Source organism: Scardinius erythrophthalmus (genome assembly GCF_964197995.2).
Source record: "Scardinius erythrophthalmus genome assembly, chromosome: 6".
NCBI classification, from domain to species: domain Eukaryota; kingdom Metazoa; phylum Chordata; class Actinopteri; order Cypriniformes; family Leuciscidae; genus Scardinius; species Scardinius erythrophthalmus.
The window spans coordinates 15,471,305-15,495,860 of NC_138226.1; the positions used below are offsets into that span (position 1 = coordinate 15,471,305).

The following is a 24,556-nucleotide window of genomic DNA, read 5'->3' on the forward strand; positions in this document are numbered from 1 at the left end:
TGTTCTTCCTGTTATTTAGTATTCAAAACTACTGTCTATTCAATAACGTTTAACAGTGACTAAAAATTCGATTTCAAATTCTTTTTTCTTTTTTTTCAATTCACCAGCATTTCATCTGCATTCAACATTAATAATAAAAAAAAAGCCAAACTTTTTTTTATATCAATACTTATATTATACATGTCAAGGCCTGCGGGATCTCATCCTGCGAGCTGTGCTGTAGTGGGTCACGCGCGTCTGATGCGCATCTGTCGCGCGGCTGCTGTGACTGTGAAGCTCGAGCTCAGTACGAGACATGGACTATACATCGCATTAACGGCCAAACTTCAATAACCAGTAAGTCAAAGAGCGTTTTTCTGTCGTTTCGGCGTGTGACTTCGATTAGAGTGTCGCATAAGAGATGTATTTTGTTTTATTCGGCTTGTATGCATGTCTAACGTTACCAGGAAGTGTGTGGACCGACTGCGCAGCCAAAAGGCCTTTGTTAAAAAAACAGCACTGCCAAAGATTAAAAACCTTTTTTGGATACGCTTATGACAAATTTAGACAATAGTTCAAGCAATGTCCTAATCGACATGCCTTTATATTTTGTGTAATTCGTGTGGTTTTGCTTAAGAGCTTATTTAGCTAGAGCTATAGCGGCAGCAGCCCTGCTCTCATCTGTTGCTATGGTAACCGTGTGGCAGCAGGAGGAATCTCCCTGCATAATAGCTGATGTCACTGTGTTCTGGTGTGCCACAAGTATAGACCTCATTCAGAGCAGGGCCATGACAGTTATGAAAGCGAGGCTGTGAGGGATAGACTTAGTGTTTTCAATGGCGTCCGCTTTAAAAAGCTGCATGAAGCTCCTAGATCACATCCAATTTTCCACAGCTCCACATGTTGTCTTAAGTTTTTTGTCTACTGAAATTTCTTGGAAAGATATTTTGCATTGTTTCGTCTGCAGAACAATCCAAAAACACATTAAATAACAAAACAACCCACTGAAGAGATGTATGTCCATTCACAGCCTCGCTTTCACTCCCGTTAAAAATCAATGATAGCGCTACCATGAATAAGGTATATACTGGCATGATCTCGAGTCAGTCTGATTTGCATGTTTTGTGCATGTGATAAATCTTTGAAGACAGGTGGCTTTTGGCACTGGCCTGTAAAAATGGAGGTCTTGCATTAAATAGGCCTATCTCTGTGGGTCAAACAGATGCTGGGTGTTTAATAATCATACAGTGTTATTTGGATCAACCTAAGATTAATGATTCGGATTCTGTGGATTTTTGAAAATGTCTGGGTGACTGTTTGTAAAAACACAGGGCTGAGAGGCTAAACATGGAGAGAGACAGATAGAGAAAGATAAATACTTTTTTGAATCAATTTTAGGGAGTCCCCACCAGGAATTATGTTGCACCAGTGTCATAAATAACATTTGCCCCCTGGGAATGTTTTTGAAATTACAAAAGTAACTTTAAACAATAAGATATCTCAACACAAAACAGATGCTTTGCTAGAAAGAATTAATTAAAAAAAAATGTCACGCTCTCTACATTTCATTGTATTCTGAACTGTCACAGTATTGTTGGATGTAATTGCTGTTACAGAGTTGGTTGGGAGTGTGTAATTTCATGATCAGTGTTTTAACCCTTTGATGCGCACACTATGGATACCCCTTCTAATGCACAACATGGGTCTAAAAAGACCCGTATTCATTTCCTATGTTATTTCATGCATGGCTTGGCATTTTTTTTTGTTTCACCTTTTGAAATCACTTTATTTGAGCATTTACTATTTCATGATCTATTAATTTCATGATTTATGAATATAATTTTTATTTTATTTTATGATCACAAATTCATATTTTAATATTTTTTTATAAGTTTTGTGTTAAAACATCGTTTACACATATGGGTCTAAAATGACCCATCTATGCAAGCGTGATAAAACAAAAGAATAAAGAAAACTTTTTGTTAAAATAACCAATGTCACAGTTGTTTAGATCAACACATTTACTGTAACACTTGAAATATGTTTATTGGCCACTTTGTCACACATAACACGCATATATGCCTAACCGATAACACTGAAATTGAACTGTAGTGTAGTGCAACTGTAGGGGGATCTCCTCAACCACCACCAATGTGCAGTATCCACCTGGATGATGCGACAGCAGCCATAGTGCACCAGAACGCCACCACACACCGGCTTATGTGACCGATAGCATTGATTTATGACCACAAATAAAAATGAATAACGGTACAAGGTTTCTGCCCAACAGCGACAATATATACTTTTATATATAACTTTCTATTGCAAATTTTATTTTATTGACCTAGCTAACATTAGATAAAATAGAATGTCGACGCAAGCTAGCTAATGGTATTGGACATGTTTCTCTTTCACACTAGTAATGGTTTTCAAGGTCAAGGTAACCTTAGCCTACAAGGCTATATCTATATTTTTCTGTAACAAAAAAGTGTTTTAAATAAAACTTACATGCATGAAAAATACAAAAGCAGCCGTGTTGAATTGTGAAATGTGTGGCAGATGAATAGTTTTCTGCAGTAAATATATTTATACATATCAAAGGTTCCTATACGGGTCATTTTTGACCCATGTGTGTAAAATGGATGTAGAAATACAAAAATCGTGTTTGTTTATAAAGTAAGAAAGGAAAAATAAACATAATGATTTTTGAAAATCAAAAACAAGATATTTAATGAACACCTGGATTAATAAATTATAAAATACATTTATTTCAAAGATTCAGCAAAGAAACATGAATACGGGTCTTTTTAGACCCATGTTGCGCATTAGAGGGGTAGTGACACAAAAACCATTTTTATTCGAAAAGTAAGAAAGGAAAAATTTAAATATTGATTTGTAATGATCTAAAACAAGTTAATTGAGGAATACCTGGAATACTGAATGATTAAATAAATTTCTTGCAAAGATATAGAAAATGAAAACTCAGTCGGGTCTTTTTAGACCCATGTTGTGCATCAAAGGGTTAAGAGCTTAATATATATTTTTTCTTTCTCTCCATGAAAAAAAAAAAAGCATATTAGCTTCAAATACAGACAGTTACAGTATTATTTTGGTTATTAGGCCTATTGCTGTACACATTAATAAAATGGATACATTTGATGCATATTGCTGTTTTTGCATACAGTCATAGCCAGAATTATTGGCACCCTTGGTAAATAAATATGATCACAGATGGCTGTAAAAATAAATCTGCATTGTTTATCCTTAAAATGTCTATACCTTTCATATCTAACTAAATATCTAACCTTTCACTGAAGTAAAATAATTTAAAGTGGGGTGAAAATCTTTTTATGATTTTTTTTTCTCCAATACACGTTGGCCACAATTATTGGCTCCTTTTTATAAAATACTTTTTGCAACCTTATTTTGCCAAGATAACAGCTCAGAGTCTTCTCCTATAATGCCCGATGAGTTTGGAGAACACCTGTCAAGAGATCGGAAACCATTCCTCCATACAGAAGTTCTCCTTTAGATTCCCAGGTCCATGTTGGTGCGTCTTCTCTTCAGTTCACTCCACTCATTTTCTACAGGGTTCTGGTCAGGGGGCTGGGATGGTCATGGCAGAAGCTTCATTTTGTGCTCATTGACACATTTTTGTGGTTATTTTGATTTTTGTTTTGGATCACTGATGGAATATCTGACCACGCGGCCCATTATAAGATTTCTAGCAGAGGCCGTCAGGTTTAGACTTTTTTTTTTATTCTTTGGTATTTGATAGGGATGTGTGCATCGACTAATTTGACAATCGGAAGTTTTGTAACTGACTAGTCTAAAAGTAAGAAACCCTCTAAAAACTTGTATGATCTATTTGAGCAAATAATATATGAATCAAACAGTCAAATCCCATAATAAATTCCCCTAAACACCACAGACTTGGCAAATAAAGCTCATTCTGATTCTAATTCTGAAGCTCAGTTATTTTTGTCAGAGTTGAAGTGATTATGCGATGGGCATTTGCTTGCTTTGGCTATCACACCTACGTGCATGTCCTGAATATGGTTAATGCATGGCTCTAGTGGAATTATGCCAGTTAGAAATGGCACAGCTTACTTAAAACTTTTCTGTTTTATTTCTAATTCAAAATACCCGCATCTCGTTTGTCTTTTGAGCGGTTGTTTCTGTGCACTCCGTGACTGACATGAAGAAAACACATCTGAGGTCAAATAAAAAGATATGGCCCTACCTCTTAGGGTAACTAAACCCTAAAACAACTTCTTTTTAGTTAATGATCTGTACGACTGGGGCTTTATTCATGCTGTTCATTGATTCAAGTAATTTTTTTGACATTTGGGTTTAAAGTGTTTTAATTCTACAATATATGGTGTAAAAACGTTTGAGTGCTGCCCTCTTCAGGTTGAACGGTGGCTACTGCAGTTGAATTTTCCTATTGGAAGTTGTGGTACTCTCTGACGTCAGAGGGTACCAGCTAACCATGCCCTTGCCTACAGAGAGACACGTCTCAGATGCACTCCCTCCGTCCGCTGTGCTCTGCCCACTTTTCCAGCATTTTTCAAACATTGCCAGTGGGTGGAGTCAGGCTCTGACCAGGGGTTTATGCCGCGTTCCAGGCAACCTGTAACCCGTGTTTTTCCAACTCGTAACTGGGAGTACATCGATCTAGTACGAGTTCACGGGTGGGAAGTTACGGGTTTTACTGCCGTTCCAGTGCACTTTCACGGGTATAAGGTTGGAAAAACACGGGTTACAGGTTGCCTGGAACGATGTACTCCCAGTTACGAGTTGGAAAAACACGGGTTACAGGTTGCCTGGAACGCGGCATTAGTTACCCTTTAAGGTATTATTTTCCCAAGTGTTTTATTTTAATGTGCTATTTAAAATGCTTTTAAATGTCTCAAAGTTCAAGGCACAGGGAAGAAGGGGGAATTGGTGGATGGTAAACCGAAGTTTTAAAATAAATAAAACAAAAGTAAACGGCTGGTGCTTAGTGTTGTCAAAAGTACCGACTTCGGTACCAAGTCAGTATTGAAATTTTAAAAATGTGACGATACCAGGATTTCCCTCTAGCATTTTGAGAGCTGTTGAACGGATTCTTAAACACCTCTGATTGGCCATTGTGTTCACACGCTTAACATATATAGACCTTATGCACCAGAGAAACAAGGGCGCCGCCATCTTTGGAAAATTGTCTTTTAACTTCCGTTTTGCGGTCGCTCTGTATATTTATATGGCATTTCTGTCCAGGAGTAATTAGCTTTTTAAGTGGATTTACTTAATGTAAAGTTAACGAAAGTTATCATGAGGACTGTAATGTTTAAAGCAGATGACTTAACAAATGTAAATCGACCGGGAAGATTTTAAAACGAGCCGTTCATTAATAAACACGCAAAACGCTGTGAAAATACAGACCGGAAGTCAAAAGACAATGAGCGCAGCGCTGAAAAGGGGCGGAGCTACATAAGGTCTATATGTCTGTGATTAATTTGCTTTCAAACGCTCCCGTGTGTATCTGTGTAAGCGCTCGGTGAAGACAACATGTTTTTGAAGCGTTGATCATTGTAGTCAATCAATCACAGACATATATTTTGAACGCGTGAACACAATGGCCAATCAGATATGTTGAGCTTGTGAACACAGTTACCAATCATAGGTGTTTAAGAAATTCCTTCAAAAGTGCTCAAAATGCTAGAGGGAAATGAAAGGCAAGATTTTTGAATGAAAGATCAAAAGGATAAACAATGCAGATTTATTTTTCAGCCATCTTTGATCATATTTATCAAGGGTGCCAACAATTCTGGCCAAGATTTGTTATTTTAATGGTGATAGCTGTTTTGCATAATTTTAATGGTGAAAAATGTGTTAATATTATTCATTCATTTGGAGTTGCTTCATTCCTATACATAACTTGGATCAATCATAGTATGAAGTGGGAACTGGATAATAAATCTAGAGCAGTATATAGTTGCATATCTGACTATATTCTGTAGAAAATTTTTAAAAACAAAAAAAGCCTTTGGGGGAATTATAGTTATCCTTTCTCATTGCTTTTACAATCTAATCTAAAACACAAAACATTTATGTAACAATCCAGCCTAAAAAAAACGGCACCAGCCACCATTAAAATGTTTAGTGATTGCATCCTGCCTTTAGGCAAATAGTCCTTTCTGGAGAAGTGAGAGTAATTGTAGTCTTCTGCAACTTACTCCTACATTAATGCACTTACACCCTATAATTTAGTTTTCACTTGTCTTCAAACCTCTATCTATCAACATATGCTAACTGTAGCAATTACTTCTCAAATTGCTTGTGACTGCGTGGAAGCTGTTCTTAGCAGACCACTATGTTCTTGACATAAATGTAAGAACTTTTAAGTTTCAACTTTCCTTTGTAGACTTCACATTTTTTATCAGACGCACACTTTTTGTGCATCTTGCCATTGATCCAAATTGACATTCGAACGACCTTGACCATGTATTTTGTGTTACATCTGACTTCATCATGTTAGCCTATACGATTTTTTACGCACAAAACCTGCCTGACCTTACTGGGCATGTCAGTTGCTTGGAGTTGTTTGTTGCTTTTGTGTTGATATCACATGTAAAGGTCAAGCTTTCAGCTGTAATGTGATGCAGCATGAGCATTCATTGACTGGGCACCTTTATAAATAAGAAAAAAAGGCTAATGATGTTTTTGCAGGACAGGCCTCAACTCCACCGATCAGCTGTCTATCGTACTGAATTCAATTCCTCTCTATGCCGGGGATGAATGCACCAATGAGGAGCCTGACCGTGAGTAACCTGGTCCCACAATCCCATCCGTCCATAACTCCGCCACTCAGTGTTGCATATATTCCTTGTCTGATGTGGTGGACATTATTTGTCGATATAATTGTACCCATTTGGTACACCATATGCCATGTTGACTAACTGTTGTGTGTTATTTACAGGGTATGCCTGATCGCATGTTATGTGCAGTGCTGGAGCAATTTCAGCTTTACTTTTCCCGTTGGTATGTGCGCTTTGTTTCAGTGAGTGTGTGATATCCATGTTTTATTATTGGCCTCGGTAAGAATAGCTCTAGTGCCAATATTATGCAGTCTCATTATCGGTCGCCTGTCGTTTGTGTTACTCTGAAGATCCAGTGTGATCTTTGCAGAAGGTAAGTCAGCATTTCTTTGTAAAGTCAACAGTCTGTGTTTTATGTACATCATGTGCTTGATTGTGTTTAACGGTGACTGTGCAACACTACGATACATACTGTCTAGTATCATACTGAGCTGTGTCCTCATGTCCTACTGTACAGTCACAATGAATACATTGCTCAAATCTGTTTGCATGCCACTGTAGTTACTTTGCTTAGGACTTTTGATATGACACTTCCTCTCTGTGCTTTTTATACCACATAATTATAGTAATAAGCATTTAGCCTATTGCTAAATTGCAAAAACTGTTACTAAATTTTGCTAAACTAAATAGATTGACATTTTCCAATATTTCATTTTATAATATAATTGCTTAGAACACATATACAATCGAGTTAGCATCCAATAAAGAATAAATCTCATGGCTACAAACAGAATTTGAGCTTTGCCTGATGTGTCGTTTAAGTTAGCATTTGTGGTCGATGTGCTTTTGTCTTTCAGATCCACTCTCTCTATAGCACAGCGAGCCCAAGCATGCTGAAGAGGAAGCAGAGCTCGCGGGTCGAGGCCCAGCCCATGACTGACTTTGGGCCAGATGAAACTCTGACAGACAGTGCTGACATTCTTTGGATCAACAAACCAGTATGTGAAGAAATCTCTGATATCTGATCAATAATGTTTGACCCACATACCCCCAAAAAGAGATACCTGATAAGCTCAAACTTTTTCCCAACTAGGTGCAATGTCATACGCAATTTCCTGTGAATGTGTAAGATTTCCGATTCATTAGCCGCTATAGATAGATAACTAGAAGAAAAAGATTTTACAGTAAATGGTAAATCTGTTTGCACCACAAACCAAAGTGTTTATGACAAATGAAAAATACGTGACAAATACCAGTTTTCAATATCAAGCAGCATAACATGCTTTTTTGTACAGCTAAGATAGCTGTAAGTGGCTGAACACAAAAGGAGATTCAGAATAATGTTCATGCTGCTCTTTTTTTTACACTGTAATAAAAGTGACCAAGGACTTTCAAACTTCAAAAAGGACAAATAAAGATTTAGCCTATCTTGTGTGCTACAGTATATTCCAAGTCTTCTAAAACCATTCAATAGCTTTTTGTGAGGAGCAGCTTGAAATTTAACTTGCTATTCATTGAAAATCCTCTACTGTACAACAGAGACCAATATTTTCAGTGAATAATTGTTTGACATAAGAAAACCTATCAACTTAACAAATTATAGTGCACAAATCCTTTTTTGTTTTTTGTCACTTTGGATGGTGAATAGTGAATTTTCCTTTTCAGGTAAACTATTTCTTTAAACTAATTCCTTTTGCTTAGTGTATAGTGGACAGACACAGCCCCTGTCAGGACAGGGTGCAAAACTGAAACCCTGAGTATGTGCCACATTCTAAAACAGATTGTGTTCTTTGTCTTCAGTGGGTTCATTCTCTCCTGCGGGCTTGCGCTATAATCAGTGTCATTTCGGTCTGTATGAATACACCTAAGACCTTTGAGCACTACCCGCCCCTGCAGTATGTCACCTTCACCCTGGACACACTACTGATGTTCCTCTACACTGCAGAGATGATCGCCAAAATGCATATCAGGGGCATTATCAAGGTAACACAATCAATCAGCATTGTCATGATTTATAGCGGAAATAGAATGAGGAAAATGTCCTTTGGAAGTGAATAAAAAAGGCAGGTGGCTGAATAACGTGTGGTCAGTTTAATTGGTGAATCAGGAATAACAACCCCATAGAGAGATATTGAATAGTGAGTCATTTACCTTCTGAACCAGCCACAAGATGCGTTCATGATTTTCTTTATCTTTCCTCTGGCATGGAAAGCAGGAAGGTTTATGTAGAAGATAGAGTAATTAATTTGTTTGTTTTTTAGCCCTGAGATCGTATGAGGACAGGGTGATTAACCTTGCAGCAATTATATGCTAAGTTAACACATGCATTTTAATTTTATTGAAGGAGAGGAACTCACATCATTATAATACAGTGACCTCAACTCAGTTAATTAGGCCAGTATATTTGTTTTGTATTTTAATCTTTGGAGTGATTATGATCTGTGAAAATCAGACTTGTGTTTTTCTTTATCACTGTTAGCAGGTATATTTTTGGTCATTAGGTATATTCTGTACTCGGACACAGCATTATGAAATAGTTACTAATGCAGTAGTCTAGTCATTGATTTAATGTAAATAATTAATTATCTGTTGTGAATTAGGCCATTTTCGTTTTATTAAGTAACTCATTATTAAGCATTAACTATTTCAAATTCACTCTCTCCTAGTGGCCATCAATAAAGTCAGTCAGACCTTCACACGAATTTTAAGCCATCCATTAAATAAATCATGTTTGTGGCCTACTAATACAGTGTGAGATCTGAGCACTGGAGCTAATCAGAGGCTCTGAAATCCCAGGGGATTTCTGGGCAGATGTCTTGGGAGAACAAGTGTTTCATCCACTGAAGTATCTGTCTCTCAATCAAAGAAAAGCCACTGCAGAGTCAAGGCAGTCTGCACTCAAACAAACAAACCTGAGCACGTCACACCTCTGATGTAATTTCCTGTGCACCAGCTCCATGTGTGAATAGGTAGTTGACATGATAAACCCTGTGGTGTCACATGCTGTGTGACATGCTGCACTCTACTTGAAACAAACCCTTTCTGGCCTCATTTTTATTGAAAGACTATATGGAATATTATGTACTTTAAAAAAATATGTATTGTATGCTACTGGGGTCAGTAAGATTTTTAAAATGTTTTCTAAAGAAGTTTTTAATGCTCACCTCTGCTGCATTTATTTTATCAAATATACAGTTAACCTAATACTGTGAAAATAAACTCTTTTACTTTTTTATATATTTTAAAATGTAATTTATTCCTGTGAATTTTCAGCAGCTATTACTCCAGTCATCAGTCATACGATCCTTCAAAAATAATTCTAATAAGATAACTTACTTCTCAAGAAACAATTCTAATTAATACCAATTTTGAAAAGTTTTTTCTGCTTAATATTTTTTATATTAATTCACATTATTAATTAACATTTATGTATGCATTTATCTATTCATGTCTGTCTTTACTGTTATTTCTTCAACCAGAAATGTTCAGTCTCAACAGGACTATTTAAAATAAACTAGTCAACGCTTAAAAATAAATGCTTAAAAGAAAACCAGTTACATGAACGAAAATATACAGTTAACTATTTATATAGTTATTTTTATAGGCATGTTATGCTTCTACCTGAATATTTACTCTACAACTACAGTAGAGACATAGTTTGATTGTTCTCATTAACAATATATTTTTTGTGCCATGTTTACTTTTTCTAGGTACTTGTTAGGCAATGTCTGGCAGGATTAATACTCTGCTCACATTGCAGAATTTGGCTGGCTCTGTTGTTAACAGCTGCCACAATCTTTCATTAGACCGGTAGACCAGCTGCCACTCACCTGTGGACTTTCATTTACAGCCTGTGTCTTATCACCTGCCTCTGTTTCCAGGGAGAGAACTCCTATGTTAAAGACCGCTGGTGCATGTTTGATGGCTTCATGGTGGTCTTCCTCTGGGTCTCTCTTGTGCTTCAGGTATTAAAATTGTGTTTAGTGTTATTTCCAAATTGAATTGTTTCTTTCAAGTTAAAAAGGAGTGAGCTTCATAGGTAACTCCACTCATCCGCTTGTTCATCTGAATGGTCTCAAGGTGTTTGAAATAGCAGAGATAGTGGACCAAATGTCACCCTGGGGAATGTTACGAATACCGAGGGCCCTCATTATGATCCGAGCCTTCCGAATCTACTTCCGATTTGAACTGCCGCGCACCCGGATAACCAACATTCTCAAGTAAGAGCCCCACAAGTGCAAAAAATGTGAGAAATGTAATCTTGTTAACATATCCACCACTTAAAATTCACTTCCTTTCAGGCGGTCGGGGGAACAGATCTGGAGTGTGACCATATTTTTGCTGTTTTTCCTGCTCCTGTATGGAATCCTGGGGGTTCAGATGTTTGGCACCTTCAATTTTCACTGTGTCATCAATGGTACTCAGAGAGAGTAAGAAAGTTTCATCATCATTATTCTCTCAACTGTTCTCTTTAAATCCAATAAAATAATTTAACCTAATAGCCCAAGAAATCAAGAACTTCTCTTTGTATGGTGAGTTTTATCATACTCCTTGTGGTTTATTATCCCTGGGATGAATCAAGGGGATTTAACATAATGCTGAAGTTTTTCCTGGCATCAGAGCAAGATAAGAAGTATGCGTCTGTTGCTGTAGACCTCCCACACACATCTGTTCTTTGGAATACAAATCCCATTAGCAGCTGTAAATGGAATTAATAACAGATCATAACTTTCATCATGTGATGTCACAGCCTCATAAACACTCAAGTACGAACAGCCACATTTTATGATATGTTTGTCTGAATTTCTCATTCATATCTAATCACATGGAGGCGCTTGAAAAGCCAACAGAAATTCTGGTCTAAAAATGAACAGTAAATCTTGCTGGAACACTCGCACGCATCCCAACTTGAGGGCGTGACGAAAGCAGGGTTGAGTGCAGTCTTAATGCAGCGCGTGTATGGAGCTGTGGAGGTGGTTCTCTTTTAAAACCCAGGCCTATTTAAAATTCCGTTGCAGATGTGTGGCGTGTCAGAGCCGGCACTAAAACAAAGAACCTAAACCATCAGCAACAGAAGAGTGTGCTGAGCTCTAATCACAATAATTAATGTTTCCTTTGTTGCCTGGGCATCATGCACATGCTCGCCTCTTTTTGGCTGCCTGGCATCAATCCGTCTATATGTGCATGAGAGAAAAGAGCTCTTATATTGTGAGATATCTCACTGCACTGACATTCAACATATTATTATTCAAAAGGTGTTAGTCATAGGTTAAAAAATATTGTCTGCCATGTAATATATGTAGACAGGCAGTATTTTTATGCGTCATGGAAGTGTATTTCAGAAAAACTCAGTGTTGATCATCGTGCAGAACTACAATACTTGTCCTTGGCTAGTCGCTATCTGAATTACACATGGATTTAATTGGATAAATGTGCTAGGGAGTTTGCCAGACTTGTGTCTATTGGGGATATTTTTAGATTTGATGTCACAACGTTTTATATTTTGGGTGCTTAAAATATGAATGAGCACAGGCCTTGCGACCTTGCCAGTCATAAACTATCACCTTGTTTAGAAAATGTCCCACACATTTCTCTCAATTACAGGTATCAATTTAAGACAGGTGATCAATATGATGCAATCTCTGTTTCCGTCTGTATTTTCTAGCATTTTATATCCATTTAAGTGTACAATACTTAAATTAAATGGATAATTTTATGATGTTATCAGTATCTTTTGACTAGTGTTTGTTATCAGTTTCTTCAAAGGAATGATCTCTTTGGCGGATTATTTATCACTGAATAATTAAAGCTATTTTGATTCGCCGCTGTGCCTCTGATTGGCCTTTGTGATACTGCAATCAATGATCCCTGCTCATTTCAGAGTCTTTAATAAACAATTTGAAAGTATGTCTGGCAAGGCAATTTAAAGCATTAATTTTCATTAGAGACATCAAGTGCCTCCTGAAGTAACACCTGTGGTCCAATCTAAAGCTGTCTGCATATGCATGTGTGTTAGAATAGGTATCTTTTATCATCTTTCGGGGACATTAAGGTCGTAAGTTGTATTTAGAGCGCTAAATACAGTTTAGTTATGCAATAGAGCAGATACAGTCTATACGCTAAGCAACATCTAAACATGAAAATCTGAGAGAATGAAAGTAGCAGGTGTGTGTGTGTGTGTGTGTGTGTGTGTGTGTGTATGTGTAAAGAAAAACAGGAAAACACAGATTGTGTGATTTACACAACAAAATTGTGTTTTCCTTCTTGATTGCTTTTGATTAATGTAATTGTCTAATATATGCAATATAATAGATTCAATTATGTAGGTTGAATGTAGTAAGTACTCGAAAATGATTTTTGCTGTTGACATTACTGAAACTTGACTCCTAGCATGCTTTTCATGGGACTTACTGTAATGTGAAGAGTAAAAATGACATTATTTTATATGTTTTTGAGCAAGATGAGAAAAGGAAAAAACGTGATAGTGTTTAATGTTCAATAATGTTGGTATTTAGAACCATTTCAATTACACTGGGTTACCATTGTGGTCAAGTGCTTTTGCTTAGCCTGATGATGAATACATATGAAGACAGATGTGTATATAATGTATGCATTTATTCTCCTTTAAAACTCCTATCTTGTGTACAGGGCAATTAGAGTCACACCTGTTAGTAAATATGGTTGTCAGTCCCAAATGCTGACTTTATTGCCAAAGAGCACCAGGATAACACTGCTAGTCTGTGAAAACACCAGATGGCCTGTTACAATATAGTGGTTGATTTGATAAGATATAACATTTGATAATAATTCTTTGAAAACTCACTCTGGTCTTTTTCCAGTAATGTGACATGGAACAGCCTTGCGATTCCTGATACACACTGCTCTCCAAACGGGGAGGGTTATCAGTGTCCAGCGGGGTTTGAGTGCATGGATCTGGAAGAATTGGGACTTAGCAGACAGGAACTCGGATATAGTGGCTTCAATGAGCTTGGTGAGTCATTTCATCCACTCTGTTCTCTGAAGAATATATGAGTAGTGTTTGCCAATGCAAAAATTCAGCTCACATCTTCTTTCAAACATAAAACCCCTAACCTAACTAACTGTAGTAATTACTGTAGTAATAATTTATATCAGTTAATAATAGTTACCAAGCATATAATAATATGACATAGAATGTGCATTAATGTAAAATAGTTCTGAACACAGCTCATCCAATCAGAACTATCTGCCAAATATTTCACTTTTTTTTTGGTATGTCTCCAATTTGCTCTTGGTCAATTTGTCCTGCTGTTGCTAAAAATATTAATTATATTATGAATATTATTTTTCTTTTACTTCAATAAAACATTGACTCTTGCCTTTTTTACCAGGAAATATAAGCCTGATTGGTCTAGTTTTAATTGTCTGTGGAAAATTATTCCATCTCTGCCCTTTGTAATTATGTACAGTGGTTATGAACAATTATGTCTTTTTTAAAAAAGTGTGATTAATTGGAGCATTTTTAGCTGAAGCGTTTTGAGTTGATCTATGCATTATGTGCAAGCAAACATTTACAGATAAATGCCCTCTCTCTCTCTGCATTTTGGAAATGTAATTTTTTCAGCAAAGATTATATTTCAAAGCATTGTGAAGGCAGCATCACAAATAGACCAGTTTATTTAAGCACCTTGATCTGTACGGAGCAGCATGCCATATTTTTATCGCTTTCATTTGAGATAAATCCACTAGAAAGGTGCACAGAGCAGTGCCACTAATCTCCAAATAGCCATGAAGGGAGGCTTTTCCCTAGAAAAACAGTTGTGTCTTTGAACCGTTGACTTACAGAACATAGAGATCTGCGAAAGGGCCCTTCTCAGTCTTCTTTATAGAGTTCAGTACACCGATAAGTCATGTGTAAGTCAACCAGAACCGCTCCTGCATCAGTGATCTGTCGTCCATTCATCCGTGTTCACAGTGCGGATTGCAGCCTCAACAACAATGGCTTATTTTGGCTTCCAAGATTCAGGGAGGCAGAAACATAAAGTATGATTGGAAAAAGGTCCCATATCAGGGTTAATATATGTTTTTTGCAGATCCAGTTGGACTGCCAACGTTTTCACTGACCCCACCACAATGTTTTTAAAAAAACACTTTTATCATAGATCCCTTTTTTAGATCAAGTTAGTGAAGTTATAATTGTATTCATTATTTTAATGTATTTGTTTTATTTAAATTAAATCTCTATTTTTTTTTTTTTTTTTTTTTTTTAAACTTTAATAAGAGAGTTGTAGGAACACAGTCAAGGCTTTTGGAATAATATTGTCTTTTTTTAGTCTTGATACCCCTTGGTCTTTAGTCTTGATACCCCTTCTTGGGCCATCCAGTAAGAAATGCGAAAAGGGTTTCCTTTGCTAGGCATCTCTGGAGACAATGATTTATCCCTAAGTGATTTTTAATGGAAGTCTTTAGTTTGCCAAGTGCATTTCCCTCTAATTCATCCAGGGAAAGACTCTGTTGCTGTTTATACTAAAGCATGTACTTTATCTAATGCGAATTACATATTGATTTAACACAGTTTTTTGAAAAAGCCAAGTGAAATAGTGTATTTCATCAACATGGTCCCTGTAAAGGATATGTGTATGGTTGGTGATGAAGCTAACCTTTACAGGGCCCTGCCAGTGTCCTTGGCCCATTCTGCCCTTGGACCTGGTGGGAAATGGCAGGAAGCAGAACTGAGTGGCTTGCTTCCTGCTGGCCTTTGGCAGCCATATCGCAGCACGGCATCATGGGTCACTGTGAGTGCAGAGATAACATCATTGAGGGCTTGGAACTAGAGAGCTCATCATACACCATCTTTATGAAATAAGTCATTTGTTTATCATGTATTTTAATATTACTTATATACTATTGAAGTATTTATTTATATTTTGAATCTTTTTTTTTTTGGTGTATATTTTCTGTTTTCTTTTAAATTTCATGCTGCGTCCCAGTTAACCTACTTATACTATGCCCTTAAAGTATGATTTGTTTTTGTGAAGAAAAAGTACATACTTTGCGTTTTGAGCAGGAGATTAGGCAAGCTTTGGGACATACTACTTTGTCATAATTGTGTCTTTTACAGACCGCTTTGCCGCTTAGTTACGTGCATGTCACTGTCACCATTTAAACTGCCTTGTCAATCATCTTGTCACATTTAAAATCTTCTACATTCAATTTATTTTACTTTCCTATCGTATCATAGAGAAATGGGTCTTTCATGGGTTTTTCATGCGGATACTCTCCTTATGTCTTTGAAATTTGCATAATGATGCATTGCAAAAATAATGACCAAACGTATCTTTATAAAAGTTCACAATGCTGTTTTTAATCTGTGTTTGTAGTTCTAATCGCATGCTCGTCCAACGCACAATGGGTTGTGAGCAATATTAGCTGTTAGAGTGTGCATGGATCTGCACTTTGAATTCTAACTGGAAATAGTAGACCATCCAGGCATATTTGGATTACTCATTTCAACATACTATGATTTGGGACACACCAATACTAATTATGAATACTAGCCTATTTAGGATGAATAGCATGCGAATTGGGACCCAGTCCCAATGGTTTTAGTAACAAACTAAACTCTTTAGTTTGTTTAAGTCATTTTGTTATGTGCTTGTTTTATTTGCATTTTTTTTTTAAAGTTGTCAAGGCCAAAACCATTACATTCTATTTTGAATTTTGATTGGCAAAGAATAGATCTTTGATCAGAAACATTTACTCTACAGTACTTCTGGTGAAGGAGGTAATTCCTTGAAAGCACTGTCTGCTTTGGCATTCCCAGAAAAAATGCTTTGTGCCATGATGGTGCCATAATGACGTTAATCCCCATTAATTTTTTTATTGTATGGAAAATGCAATGAAATACTCTGCTATACAGCTCCATTTGTGTAAAACAGGGTGTGGAACAGTGTGAGGGTGGCTAAATAACAGAATTAATACTGAAAATAACAAGACTATTCATATAAGTTCCTTGAGGATTTGTCCTCTTTCCTTTCATCTTTTATGTAATCACACTTGTATGATCAAAAAGACATAAAATACATAATCATAAGCAAAAAGACATAATAGCCATGAATGCAATCCGTCCTTGAGTATGTAGTTCTTCATAGCCTAGCACTAGTTCCTTTGATGTACTGATACTTTTAAACTCCGGCACAACATGGAACCAAAGAGTACTTCAGAAGTGCGGATAACCATCTCATTCAGCTGTTTGGAGACAGAAACACATAGCTGGGTAATAGGAAGCACCTGACAAGGTTCACTAATGCCAAGGCTGTGTTTATGTCTGAATTTTTGTCTCAGTGCCCAGTCAGACCACTCTGGGGGCACAGGAACATCTCAAACATGAGCTTCTCCCCCTCCTCTGTCCTCTCTTGTCCCCGTCATGACCCTTCTTGTCATCTCCTCTTGCAGGCACCAGTATTTTCACAGTATATGAGGCTGCGTCTCAGGAGGGATGGGTCTTCATCATGTATCGAGCCATCGACAGCTTCCCACGCTGGCGCTCATATTTCTACTTCATCACGCTCATCTTCTTCCTCGCCTGGCTGGTCAAGGTGGAAAAAGCCTTTTCTTCTCACACCAGTGATCTGCAAAAACATAGTGATAACCGGCACATGGGTCCTCCTTCATTTCTAGTCATAGAAAAGTCAGGGTTATTCGGGATCTCTGTTATGCTTTCTCTTATGCATTTAATTGATCAGAAATACAGTAAAAACAGTAATAATATAATACATATTATTATAATATTAAAATAACTTTTCTACTTTGATATATTTTAAAATGTAATTTATTTCTGTGATGGCATTGCTGAATTTTCTGCATCATTTGATATATCATTTCTATATAATTGATCTCATCAATTATGGACATTCATTCACATTGTTTGCTTGTTTTCCCAGAATGTGTTCATCGCTGTGATTATAGAAACTTTTGCTGAGATCAGAGTGCAGTTTCAGCAAATGTGGGGATCCCGGAGCAGCACCACGTCAACAGCTACTACACAGGTAAATGCAAACACACTTACACACATCTGCACAGAAAGCAAGCAAGCTTTGGTGTGTGATTAATTTTCCACATTTGTTAATCTCTTTGATCATCCCTCTTTTCAAAATATATATGGGCAGATGTAATTAAACCAACCAAAGCAAAAATATCAAAATCAGCATGTATGATTATTAAGCACAGACTGATGCACACCAACACAGACATCTGAAGGAATTCTTCCCATAATTCCCTGGAGGCTGTGAGTCTGGCTTCCCTGGCGTTCAGCAGGCAGGACACACCCAACAGCAAGCTGTTTTTTAAATAAATTTGGCTGCTTGTCAAGTGGGGGCCCCAAACGGCACAGAGAGATCTGATTGGGCGGCTGGCAGACTCAAGGTTGAGTCATAGAGGAACGTGGCTGAATGCGCAACAGGCCAAAAGAAAGGAAAAGACAGAAAATGTGTCATTCAGCTTGGATTTGATGTTACTGATTGAGATGATCAATTAACCCTAAATGCTCTTGCTTTCCTGCCTGCAAAGCTCTCCTGTGGGGAAACCTGTCCTGTTGATTTTATACAACCATCACCTACCTAATGTTTAGTGAGAAATTCACACTAACCAAGCTAATGGTGCAAATGCACAGAAAATCTGGAGCGGGGGTGTGGTGTGAAAAGTTGTGTGTGTAATTGTGTGAACTGAGGCATAGTGTATCCCTGACTGCGCCAGTCACAGTGCCAGAGCCAGTCCTGGAGCAAAGCCTTGGAGGTTGGCATGAGTGGAGCTGGCAGCTTTTTTTTTTGGCAGCACAGGAGTGACCTGACCACCGTTATTCAAGTCTTATGGTTGTAGAAGTGCACTCTGGAAAAATAACGCCTATAGCACACAACATTTATTCCAGCACTGCTTTAGTGGGGTAAATCTCATGAGGAAATGTCTGATGCATATGTCATCTCAAAATGAAACAAACAAAAATAACAAATCATGAAGAAAACCAAGAACTCTTGAAATTCTCATTACTATAATCCAAAACAAATTTTATTCTTGTTACTGGAATACATGAATGAGAATGGTCATGTCTTATACAACCCTAAATCCATAAAAGTTGGGACATTTTGTAATATCCAATAAAATCAAGAATCTGTGATTTGTTAATTCTCTTGAACCTTTATATAACTGACAAAAGTACAAAGAAAAGATTTTCACTGGTTTTCACTGACCAAGTGTATTTTGTAAAGGCAAATTTTGACTTTGATGACTGCAACACAGGCACGGCGCCAGGATTCCAGTTTTGGATGGGCCAGACCAATTGTGGGTGGGCCTTAAATTAAAAACCTTATCCAATCACTGTTTAACCTAATAAAAATTATTGACTAATATACTGTTATATTATCTGTGAGTATACATAATATAGATTTTAATAGCTTGATGCTCTTTGAATATTTTGTTGCATTGTAAAAAGCTTCGGTGCATAAGACGGAACTATTCGCGATCGCTCTCCATGGTTCTGACCAAAGAAGAGCGCTTTGGAATCTCCATTACGCATCATACCTGGCTTTGTCTCTTAGTGCGCTACGAAGACTCTTAAGGTATAACTTAACTAAAGGTATACTACCACTAAAGGTATACCATTGCTAGGCGTCTTCAGGGCTATCATCCACTCGCGAGGCAGAGGCGCTGGCGCCCTCCGAGCAACGGCGCTGGTCGCCGAGAAAGATATGACATGGAGTGGGTAAGACATGATTTTATGGAAGCTTATTTCCGCAACAAAATAATAATAACAAAAAAGATAATTGCGACTTTTTATCTCACAATTGCGAGTTTACATCTCGCAATTCTGACTTTATTTCTCAGAATTGCGATACAGTCAGAATTGCGTGAAATAAAGTCGCAATTACGTCTTATAAAGTCAGAATTCTGACTTTTTTTCTCGCAATTGCAACTTTATATCACGCAATTCTGACTTTATAATACGCAATTGGGAGATATAAAGTCAGAATTGCATGATGTAAAGTCGCAATTGCGTGTTATAAAGTCAGAATTGTGAGATATAAACTATTCTGAGGTAAAAAAAAAAAAGTCCGTCTTTTTTTTCAACTGGACTTTATATCTCACAATTGTGAGTTTATATCTCACAATTCTGAGAAAAGATGTCAGAATTGCGAGATATAAACTCGCAATAAAGTGTTATAAAGTCAGAATTGCGTGATAAGTCAGAATTCTGACTTTATATCTCGCAATTCTGAGAAATAAAGTCAGAATTGCGTGATATAAACTCGCAATTGTGAGATAAAAAGTCGCAATTATCTTTTAAAATGTTTTATTCAGTGGCGGAAAACAAGCTTCCATATGATTTTGACCACTTCATTGAGTGTTTTTTTTGTAGAAAGACTCTTTTTAAAAGGTTTTCGTTTTTTTATAAATTGTATCTTAATTTTGATCAATGTTTTATCAACCAATTACCTGTATTTAATAAATGAGAAGGAAATATATAGCAGACAATGTAATAAGGCACCAACACGATCACTTGCATTGCACGTTAACTGGAGGGCGCCGAAACTCAGCTTGTGCCTCACAGATTTTAGAAATATAGGCTATTATAGAAATATATATATTATATCTATTATAGAAAGCTTGAAATGTCTACTTTTAAACGAAAATATTCAAAACCAAAAGAAATAGGCTACTCTCTGATTATGTAATCCATATCTCCATCCATCTCTGGCGTTCATGGCGAGTCCGCATCGTCAACTTCATCTTTGCAGCGACACAGAAAACACCAGTTTATTAATAAACAATTAAATGTCTCCTTGCTATTTTAGACACATTCATAATCATTACTTTTACCGGTTCTTTGTGGCAAGCTTTATGTGTGCGGTCGTGCGCTTGAGTGCGGCTATATTACGTAAACGCTCATATCCTGTTTAAGTAATTAAAATAATATACGATTTGTCCACGAATGGCTTTATATGAAAAACTACTAGTCGACTAGAAAAAAAAATTAGTCGGAGGCAGCCCATATTTCGCATATTTTCAAGCCAGGCAGCAGGCAATTCTGGGTTGAGCAAGCGACCCTGCAGAATGAGCGAGCGGTGCGGAATATTCAGAAATGCGCTCTGATCGAAACAAACCCGAACCACTGTCTGCTGAACTTGCGCAGAAACATCAAAATAGATAACAGCTTTTTAAAATTGTTTTTAAAACTAAACATTTAGACTATTTTAGCACAAATGATGAGCTTATTGCTATTTTTTTTATAATTCTTGACAAACTTAGAATATTAAGTTTTTTTCTTTTTGAAGAAAAGTTTTGGGTGGGCCTGTTAAAAAGTGGGTGGGCCTAGGCCCGTCAGGCCCACCCATAACGCCGTGCCTGCTGCAACACACTCCAAAAATGTTGGAACAGAGGCATGTTTACCACTGTGTCACATCACTTTTCCTTTTAATTACACTTTTTAAATGTTTGGGAATTTAGGATTCTAATTGTGGAATTTTTGTCCAATCTTGCTTGATAAGCTGCTCAACAGTCTGTGGTCATCGTTGTCTGATTCTCCTTTTCATGATGTGCCATACATTTTCAATAAGAGACACATCCCTTCACATAATAAGACACAAGCACTTCAATAAGACACAAGCACATCCCTTCTATGATGTACAGTGTCTAGAAACCACTCTGTTTTAGCATGTGCAAAATGAAGCCTGGCCATTGCCTCGCTCCCCAGGAAAGATGTCATCTTGATGGCAGTAAATGTCTCTGTACAATACCAATATATGCCTCCACATCAGTGGTACCTTCACACACATGCAAGTGCACTGATGCACCCCATACCATGGCAGATGTTTGCTTTTATACCTGCGTAACAGACAAGTGGCAATTTCTTTATGCAGCAGCAGACTGTTAAGTTCTTTTCCAAAGAAACTGAGCCCATATGGCTGTATTTAAGAGTAGCATGACGGTTTCTCATGCAATGCCTTCTGAGGGCTCAAAGGTCACGCATATTCAACAGAGGTTTCCTGCCTTGCCTTACATGTGCTGAGATTCCCTGAATTTTTCACAACATTATGTATGGTAGAAGGTGAAAGACTTGCATTTAGAAATGTGATTTTTGAATTGTTTGACAATTCTCTCATGATATTTGGCACAAAGTGATGAACCATGACCCATCTTTGCTTGCAAAGACTGAGATGCTCCTTTTACACTCAATCACAATACCCTCATCTATGACCAATTCACCACTTATGTTTTTAAAGAGTTTAACTTGGATATTCTATTAGCTTTTCACTTTTATTTGGCCTCTGTCCGAACTTTTTTGGAGTGTGTTGCAGCCATCAAAATCGATTTTTTTTTTTTTTACAAAATACACGAAAGTTGGTCAGTGAAAAAACTTTGAAAATCTTTTCTTTGTACTTTTGTCAGTTAAATAAAGGTTAAAAAGAATTATCAAATCAAAGACTCTTGATTTATTGCATTTTACAAAATGTCCCAACTTTTCTGGATTTGGGTTTGTTTTTTTCAGATATTTAAATATATATTTTAATAATAATAATATATATTTATTGTTTTTGTTAAAAAATAGAAGCTTTATATACACTACTGTTCAAAAGTTGAGTTCAGCTTGTTTTTTGAAAAAAGTCTCAAGTAAAAACAGCAATATTGTGAAAAATGTTTTGCTGCTTAATATTTTTGTGGAAACCATGATAAACTTTTATTTTAGGACTATTTTATGAATATAAAGTTTGTATATAAAGTAAAGGTCTTCACTGTCATTTTTTTTTTATCAATTTAATGCATCCATGCTGAAAAAAAATCTTTCTGACCCTAAACTTTTGAATGGTAGTGAACTGTACATGTTCTTGACAGATTTCACAAGACTCTACTATACCAAAGAATAGCATACTACCATGAAATAAATGATTAAGAAATGAGAAAAGAATGGCCACAGGTTTAAAAATGGAATACAGTTTTGTTGCAATCTGCAGTAAAGCCTTCCTAAAGCAATAAGGCAAATCTCATTCTGAGGAACACAAGGTTGAATTGTCTTCAGTAAAATATAGTTTTGTAAGTCCATTTCCATTTACAAAACTTTGAATTGATTCCTTATCTTTAATGTCTGCAGCGAAAACAGTATAATGTAGTCTTTTGCTCTTGGTCTAGGTAAGGCTATTTTGGGTGTCTAAAACTTCACAGGTAGAAATAGCTTAGGAATGTGTGAGAATCTTGGTTGGCTATTTCCTGTCATGAAATATTGGGCAAGAAACATCAGCTTTCTTATACTGTTTTGAAAGTTAATTCACGTTGTCTTTTTTATCCATTTGTAATAAGAAAGCAGATTCACACAATCAATTTTATTTACATTGGTACTGTGATTGTAACGTTTGTATACAATTTTGGACATGCGTTTATTAAAGCAGGTCACAATGTTATTGTGACCTCATAAAAATGCAAATTAGAATGATAACCCAGGGTTTATAAATGTAAAGTGTGAAAACGCTAACCCCTGACTAACCAGAATTAAAAAAATGACCCTGAGTTAACAAATTTAAGTGTTGTGACCTTGAAAACAAATAGCCTTTCTATTTTAATTACGCTGAAATGTCTTATTGAAGAAAAATCTCTTAGGGTACACAAAACCTTGGTTTATTGAGTGTTAGACAATACGACTCGGAATGATGCCTTTAATCTGAAAGAAATAAAAAAGAATAAGGTTCTCCTGAGGCCTGATGATACTCTTTTGGCAAGATTTGCACCATCCCTTTTGTGACTGTCTTATAAAAAGTAATATAATTCAATAAGGTCCCTTAAGAAGATTACCACATGAATTGCAAAGTTATAATTACAAGACTGTGAGGGGAAACTTTTTAAATATCTATTTATGTAGTAACCTTTTTAATCTGTCAGAGCTGAAGGGGCATTGTGAGCTTAATGACTGCCATTTCTCGTGGGTTTAATTGGTTATCTATTCTTCTGAACTGATAAAAGACAGACATAAGTGGAACAGCAGCAGTGCACATTAGGAACAGCCATAGGCAGATTTTCACTTTTGTGCTTAGGATGGGAATGCAAACAGTTGGAGGGGGCACAAAGTGTCTGAAGCTCAATATATATTCGTAAAATGTACGGCAACATTTAATGTGGCACATAGACGAGCATCTAATCCCACACCTTTTGTGTTATGGAAATTAATAATATCACATGATGTAGTTTGTTGAACAGTGGTGGGCTATTAGTTTTCTAAACAATCCATTTTATTTAGATTTTCACTAGGCAGATGATAAAAAGGCTTCAAGTACAGAGCCGTCTGATAGTTCTGGGCTGTGTACATATGGATATGAGTAGCCTCTGTTGTTTGCCAGATTCAAGGTGCCTGCTGTAGCATCGCCTCCCTACTCTAGTCCTTGCTGTCTCCGCCGCTGTCTCCTCGTATCTGTCATAGTGAAGTCATGGTGCATTTAGATTCTGAAATGTGAATAGATGCTCGCTGGATCATGAAGTCAATTTCTTGTGACCTTGCCTGTGTTTATAAAATGGTTATGATGTTGGTGAAGAATTATAATATAATTGCCAATTGTTTTTGAGATTGCCAGTTGTCTTTGTAGCCAACTTTTTTTCTTATTTTCCCCCCAATTTATTTGCTACATTTGTGTTATGTCACAAGGTAAAGATCCGCACACCGGAGAGCTCCCATTCACAAAATTTATTAAAAAATTAGATTGAGGAAGGGCCGTAAAGGCCCGAAACGTCACATTTTTAATAAATTTTGTGAATGGGAG

The 24,556-nt window shown here is 36.7% G+C and overlaps 1 protein-coding gene across 1 annotated transcript in view; it reads left to right on the plus strand.

The window, feature by feature from the left end:
• Positions 1-243: 243 nt before the first annotated feature.
• The window catches only part of nalcn (sodium leak channel, non-selective), a gene marked incomplete at its 3' end in the record, with an annotated part of 123,920 nt that continues 99,607 nt past the window's right edge, over positions 244-24,556 (plus strand). Inside the window, exons 1-11 of the mRNA XM_081367917.1 lie at positions 244-336; positions 6,694-6,785; positions 6,944-7,005; positions 7,640-7,780; positions 8,583-8,765; positions 10,664-10,747; positions 10,863-11,002; positions 11,084-11,212; positions 13,622-13,773; positions 17,217-17,359; positions 17,705-17,809. Of these exons, the coding sequence (XP_081224043.1) occupies positions 6,964-7,005; positions 7,640-7,780; positions 8,583-8,765; positions 10,664-10,747; positions 10,863-11,002; positions 11,084-11,212; positions 13,622-13,773; positions 17,217-17,359; positions 17,705-17,809 (1,119 nt within the window). The 5' untranslated portion in view covers positions 244-336; positions 6,694-6,785; positions 6,944-6,963. The remainder of the gene's footprint in view (positions 337-6,693; positions 6,786-6,943; positions 7,006-7,639; positions 7,781-8,582; positions 8,766-10,663; positions 10,748-10,862; positions 11,003-11,083; positions 11,213-13,621; positions 13,774-17,216; positions 17,360-17,704; positions 17,810-24,556) is intronic.